Source organism: Dromiciops gliroides, chromosome 3 (assembly GCF_019393635.1).
Source record: "Dromiciops gliroides isolate mDroGli1 chromosome 3, mDroGli1.pri, whole genome shotgun sequence".
Taxonomy (NCBI): Eukaryota; Metazoa; Chordata; class Mammalia; order Microbiotheria; family Microbiotheriidae; genus Dromiciops; species Dromiciops gliroides.
In genome coordinates, this window is record NC_057863.1 from 81,139,550 (window position 1) to 81,146,855 (window position 7,306).

Consider the following 7,306-nt stretch of genomic DNA (forward strand, 5'->3'; position numbering starts at 1 on the left):
TTTTAGACATGGCGAATAAGGGAATTTGTTTTGCTTGTATTTTACAAGGATTTTTAAGTTTTTCATTTCAAAAAAGGGAAGGCATGATGGAGAGAAAATAAATTTTTACTGAAAAAAAATTTTACCTAATATAATAATACTACATATATTTCTATACATTCTTTCAAATCACAATAAAACAATTTAAAACTAAAAAGGGGGAATGTGTTTTATGTTATTAAGCTGCACATGACATAAGGTAAAAGCTCCAATTTTATCCCTTCAGTTATATATAGTAATACTTAAAGGTGCAACAAGAAAACCATATCAGAGATGAATGTTGGATTCAGAGTCAGAGAATGTGGCTCTGAATCCCAGCTCTGTTATTTACTACCTGTGTCACTTCATCTCTCTGGGTCTTAGTTTTCTCATCTGGAACATAAGGACCTTGGATTAGATGATGTCTAAGGTCATTTCTAGCTCCACACCTACGTTCTGGAAGATTTGTTATCTTATGGCAAATGTTTCTGATTCAAGGTTGAATTCCTGGCTGTTAACATAATTAAAAGTCCTTGAGACAGTCATTCAGGAACTAGTAAATAATGATGACTCTGCCCTGGAAAATCTGTTATGAGTGGATGAGCCAAGAACCAGAAATAACTTTACATTGTTACCAAAACACTCAGCCTAACGACTGTATGGATAAAATTATAGTTATGTACTAGCCTACAATCAATCATCAACTATTTATTGGAGAGCAGCTAGATGGTACAGTGGATAGGTTACTGAGCCTGGAGTCTGGAAGTCTCATTTTCCTGAGTTCAAATCCAGCCTCAGACACTTACTAGTTGTGTGACCCTGGGCAAATCATGTAACCCTGTTTGACTCAGTTTCTTCATCTATAAAATGAACTGGAAAAGGAAATGATACACTACTCCAGTATTTTTTTTCCTTTTTTTTTTTACTCCAGTATTTTTGCCAAAAAAAACCTACAAAGCGTCAGATATGACTAAAATGACTGAACAACAACAAATTTGCCAAAAGGCCACTATATACTAGGCCTTGTAGAAGCTACATAAAGTAAGTCAGAAAAGTTCTTCATTCCAGTTAGGTAGATAAGACCCACTCACAAGACAAGGAGGCTTTAAGCACAAGGCAATATGGGATGAGTGAATCATGAGTATAGATTGTAAGAGTTACCAGAGTTCAATCCTACACAATGCCCTCCAAACTCTCATGGGTTCCTGCTGCTTCAGCAGGACTATTGTAAATGATTAACCAAAGATGCTGAAAATCACAAGACCAGCCCATCCTTTGAGAGATTTGCTGACAATGAGGACAATACTAGGACTTTGGATGAGGCTAAAGGAACAGTTCGTGGTGGTGGTTCTTAAGCATTCTAAAGTGAAAGAAACCTCCCTTTTAAACAAAACATTGCTGGAAACTCTGTGGTTGTAATTCTGTTTTTTTATTGATTAAAAGGCCCTGGCACTCTTGTTGTTGTTGTTGTTTTGTTTGTTTTTTGTTTTGTTTTTGCAGGGCAATGCGGGTTAAGTGACTTGCCCAAGGGTTACGCAGATAGTAAGTGTAGAGTGTTTGAGGCTGGATTTGAACTCAGGTCCTCCTGACTCCAGGGCTGGTGTTTTTTTTGTTTTTGTTTTTTGCAAGGCAATGAGGGTTAAATGACTTGCCGAGGGTCACACAGCTAGTAAGTATCAAGTATCCGAGGCCAGATTTGAACTCAGGTCCTCTTGAATCCAGGGCCAGTGCTCTATCCACTGTGACACCTAGCTTCCCCCAGGGCTGGTGCTTTATCTACTGCACCACCTAGTTGCCCCGGGCCCTGGCACTATTAAGGAAATTTTGACTTGGTTTATTGCTCCTACCTAGTAAACCTGGGACGACCTTTTCATTGTACTCTCCCATTATACTGAGCTAGATTCCTTATTTGTAGTCACACCATTTACAATATTATAGAATAATATCTTATGAAAAATTGGTGACAAAAATAGAAATCATAGGATGTGTACTTGTCAGTTCCAAAGAAGTAGATACCCAGAATTACTTAAGGTCCCAAGGATGAGAACACTTCTAAGGGCAGATATCAAACACACACACACACACACACACACTTTAAATCTTATCTTGGTTTCCTTAGGCTTAAGGAAGAAAGGGAGAGATGTAGATGGAATTTCTAGGGAGTTGCATGGGGCATAGAGATTAAATTTATTGCCCAGAGTCACATAATCTTTATTTGTCAGAGAGGATTGAACCCACTTTTCTTGAATCTAGCCCCTTATCCACTGCTTCACATAGCCTTTTTACCATTTAGTCTTCCAAAATCATCACCAATGGGAATAATCCAATGGCAAGAACACTAGATTTACAATTTCAGGGGATGGGACTGAATCATAGTTCTATTACTCTCTACTCTGTGACTTTGGGAAAGTCATTTCTCCTCTCTGAGATTCCGTTTTTCATCTGAAAATTAAAAGAGACTAGATGAGATACAGAGATAACTTCCAGGTCAAATTTTGCTCTTCCTTCAAACCCTGATTTTCCCTTCATTTTTCCATGTACTCTCTTCCCCACTTTTATCTATTTGTTATTATCCACATTTTTTAAATCAGTCAATAAACAAATTCTTATTGAGGGCTTATCATATATTCAGAACTTTGCCAGGTAGAGTGGGAAAAGGCAAAATAAGTATGATACAGTCCATGACTTCAAGAAACTTAAAATCCATTTGAGGATACAAGAAAAACAAGAAAGAATACCAAACGATTCAATACAGTTGATAGTTAAACACTAAGTTACACCATATAGACTGTTAGTGTCATAACCATTCCATGAAGAGTTGGAATAATAGGAATAATAAGACTCCATGAAAGAGAAGGAACTTAGGTTAGGCCCTAAAAGTGGGTAGGTTTGAGGAAGAATAAAGAGGAATAGGAAAGCAGTTGTAGGCCAGGCCTGAATCAAGCTTTTCTAGTAGTTCAGGTTTGAGATTATAAGGAAAAAAAATGAGCCAATTACAGACCATTTAATAGTTAATAAAAAGAGGTTTCCTTAATGATAGCATGGAAAACTTACTGATCAAGGATAAAGCACTGATTCTAGCAGATGCAGCCTCCCTCATCTCCATATACAGAGGTATCTGAGCATCAGGGTGTTGTGAGGCAGTGGGAGGACATCCACCAAGTCTGATGGGCCTTTCTTATATTCTTAGGTAACTAGGAAGCCATACCAGTACCTCAAGCCTTAGTCCCCTGGACCAATCCAATCTTGGGTATAACTTTCTTAACTTTTTTTTTTTTTGGTGGAGCAATGATGGTTAAGTGACTTGCCTAGGGTTACACAGCTAGTAATTGTCTCATGTGTCTGAGGTCAGATTTGAACTCAGGTACTCCTGAATCCAGGGCTGGTGCTTTATCCACTGTACCACCTATCTGCCCCACTTCCTTGACTTTTAAGAGAAAAAAATAGTCTAGCCTATGTGGTAAGGACCCTGATAGATATTGTTCCTACCTCACAAGGTATCCTGGAGAACAGATTCCTTCAGTAGAGGCAAATAGGTGGTATGGTGGTTAGATAGCTGGACCTGGAGTAAGGAAAACCTACAGTCAAATCCTACCTCCAACAAATAATAGTTATGTGATCCAGGGCAAGTAAGAACCTCTGTCTGCCTCAGTTTCCTCAAATGTAAAATTAAGATAATACTAATACTTACATTCCAGGGTTGTGATGGGGATCAAATGAGATAATATTTGTAAAGTACTTAGCACTGTTCCTGGTACATAGCAGACACAATGTGGGTTTTTTTCCTTCTTTCCTTCTTTCCTTCTTTCCATTGGTAGGTGATCAGGAGCTGACTATTTTACAGGCAAAATGGGGAAAATTCCTCTTGATTGATAAACCCTAAAAAAATAACCATTAAAGATTATATAAGGGTTTAAGAGTAAATGATTTCTATTCCCACCATTTCTTTACTTAAGCAATACAAAAGAAGCTACAATATTTCCTTTGTCCCATTCCCTTTTCTAAATCTGTCATTTCTATACTATCCACCTCCAATGACCTGCAAAGCACTTATGTCTGCAATGGTATAAGCCTCGAATGCACCAGAGAGAATGGCAGCAATGCATACAATGAATGGCACTGATAATATAGGGTGAGGGGAAAAAAGGGAAGAAATCCCCTTACTGGCCACATTCAACGGCTTTTGTGCTGCTACTGCAGACCTAGCAAAAGCCCTGTGGGGTATATATATAGGAGGACCCATCACAGCCAACCACTACACTGACTTCTGCATCTACAAAGCACCAAACATGGGAAAGGTGAGTGAAGAATAAGGGTTGGTTAACCTGCTTTGTTGGAATGTGGGCTTGGGTTGATTCTTTTTATTGAATGGAGTTTTCCCGGTGCAGATCATCTTCTATGAGGACCGGAACTTCCAGGGCCGTTACTATGAGTGCAGCAGTGACCACCCCAACCTTCAGGCTTACTTTAGCCGCTGCAACTCTGTCCGAGTCGACAGTGGGAGCTGGATGATCTATGAGCATCCCAATTACGCAGGCTGCCAGTACTATCTGAGGAGGGGCGAGTACCCTGACTATCGAGAATGGATGGGCTTCAATGACTCCATCAGGTCGTGCCGCAGTATCCCTCAAGTACGTACCACCTCTTCTTGATTTGTCCGTGAAGAAAAAGACAATTTGGTACAGTAAAATATATGTACTAAGCCATTTGGTTGAGTAATATAGATGTGCGAAGCAACTAGTAGAAATTTCACAAATTAGACCAAATTCCAAGGCCAACATGTTCTGATTCATGATTTATCAATCATGTTTATGCCAGACCTGACTTTAGAGATCAAACCATTTCATACAGCGGGGAACTCTGGAGCAAAGAAAATTACATTTTGGGGTGGGGGGAATTCAATTTGCTGAATCACAGAATTTCAGAATTAGAAGGGACCTAATGACCAATTAGTACAATTTATACATGAAAATAATTCCTACTATATCATTCCCAACAAGTGGTTTTCCAGTCCTTACTTGAGGACTTAGAAAGGTTTAACGGACAATAAAATAGATCCTATATTTGAATAGTCCTATGTTATTATGTTGATCCAAGAGAATCCTATGATCATTTGGAATATTTTGCATATATTCAGGTCCATGGTAAGTCAAGCCTTATCCCTGAAAACACAATGACTATGAGGGAGAACCTAATTCAATCCCCAAAACATTTATTTAGTGCTTGCTATGAGCAAGGCAAAGACAATATTATGTTATGCAAAGACAAAGACAAAATTATCATAGGGTCATAGATTTAGAGCTAAAGTGTGTCTTAGAAGCCAAGTCCAACCCTCTCATTTTACAGATGGGGAACTACAGAGATGGTAAGTGATTTGCCCAGGCTTATGCGGCTAATAGTTGTCTGAGGTGGAATTTGAACTCAGGTCTTCCTGACTTCCTGACTCCAAATCCGTCGTTCTATCTATCATGCCATATTATCTTTCAGATAGCTTAAAGGATTTTCATAGAAGTAGAGAGGGAACCTCTGTATAATGTTGGTACTCAAAAACTAGCCCCCTATCTTATAAGCCAATTAAGTTATGTCATACTTTTATTATATATATATATTATATATATATTATATATTATATATAATAAAAGTATGACATAACTGAGTATATATAATATACTCATTGTGTTTTCAGCGATGTTTTTACCATGGACCTGAATACACGTAATAATGTTCTGTCTGATCACTGCACTCTGCCATATAGACGTACTACTACAGGATTATTCAAACATGGATTCTATTTTATTGTGTAAGCTAGTATCTATTTGAGAAGACTAAGAGATGCACAAAATGGCTCTCACTGAAGGATGTTTCATAATTTGTTTTTTCCCTTCTCTTCTGCGTTAACCAGCTGACCAGTTCTCACAGGATAAGGCTGTATGAGAGAGATAACTACAAAGGTCTAATAGCAGAACTCACTGATGATTGCCACTGCATCCAGGATCGATTCCATCGAAATGAAGTCTACTCCCTCAACGTAATGGAGGGCTGCTGGATTCTTTATGAAATGCCCAACTACCGAGGGAGACAGTACCTGCTAAGACCAGGAGAGTACCGTACCTTCCACGACTGGGGAGGCCTGAATGCCAGAGTGGGCTCATTTAGAAGAGTTGTAGATTATTGTTGAAATGTACTGTATCTAAATTAATTTCATTTTAGAGTGAATAAAATAATTACCTTGTGTGCTGGCACTTAACTCACCTCTTTTGGTTTTTGTTCATTTGATTAGTGCTTTCTCGAAGCGTCTAAAAGGATTTACATGAATAGATACAATTTTGTAATCCAAAAGATTTTGTTAGACTCTTAAATTACTTAGATCCCATAGTCCTTTAGTAAATCTGTGATTTCATTTGTGTGGTTACTCCCACCACTGATGTAAATGTCAGTCTCTCCATAGTGTCTTATCTTAGGTGACTGTTAGGTGAGAATTTCCCACAAATCCTCCACAGATAATTTATCCAAAGCACTGGAATCCTTCCTGTTATCCTCCCAATGTCTTGTAGGGCTGGCTATTAATATGGTACTTGAGCTTTCTCTCTGTTGTAATTCATTCTCACTACATAACTTCCCCGTGGCCTTTTCTGATCATATGGGGCTTCAATAATGTCTTTTATAAGGGCAGCTAGGTGGCACAGTAGATAAAGCACCAGCCCTGGATTCAGGAGGACCTGAGTTCAAATTCGGCCTCAGACACTTGACACTTACTAGCTGTGTGACCCTGGGCAAGTCACTTAACCCTCATTGTCTCACCAAAAAAAAATAATAATGTCTTTTATACTCCTCATCATATGTAAACTGACAGGTGTAAGAGTATCTGAGCAGAGGAAGCAGGGTCCCATGGGTTTCACTAGTGTGGGATGAGGCCTCACTTTGGGCAAGCTACTGTGTAAATTGAAGTGTTTAGAGAAATGAAAGGGAGAGAAGAATGCAGACAAAGATATCCAGCATAGCTCCTTGCACATAATAGGACTTCAGTAAGTGTTTGTTGAATTTGAATTTATTTAATTAGGATATATGGGCCTCAGATGAGTCATGTACTCAAGGTTCAAATCATCAGGTTGTAGGGATAGTTAACTGAGAGCAAGAATTACCTTCCTATGCTCATAATGGAACTTGGAGTCAGGAAGACCTAAGTTCAAAATCTCCCTCAGGGGCAGCTAGGTGGCACAGTGGATAGAGCACCGGCCCTGGATTCAGGAGGACCTCAGTTCAAATCTGGCCTTAGACACTTAACACT

The 7,306-nt window shown here is 38.9% G+C and overlaps 1 protein-coding gene across 1 annotated transcript; it reads left to right on the forward strand.

Moving 5' to 3' along the window:
- Positions 1 to 4,292: 4,292 nt before the first annotated feature.
- On the forward strand, positions 4,293 to 6,196 carry LOC122749936 (gamma-crystallin D-like). The gene is made up of 3 exons (XM_043996537.1): positions 4,293 to 4,316; positions 4,407 to 4,649; positions 5,921 to 6,196. The coding sequence occupies exons 1-3, from the start codon at positions 4,308 to 4,310 to the stop codon at positions 6,194 to 6,196; spliced, it is 528 nt and encodes a 175-aa protein (XP_043852472.1). The 5' UTR covers positions 4,293 to 4,307.
- The last annotated feature ends 1,110 nt before the right edge of the window (positions 6,197 to 7,306 follow it).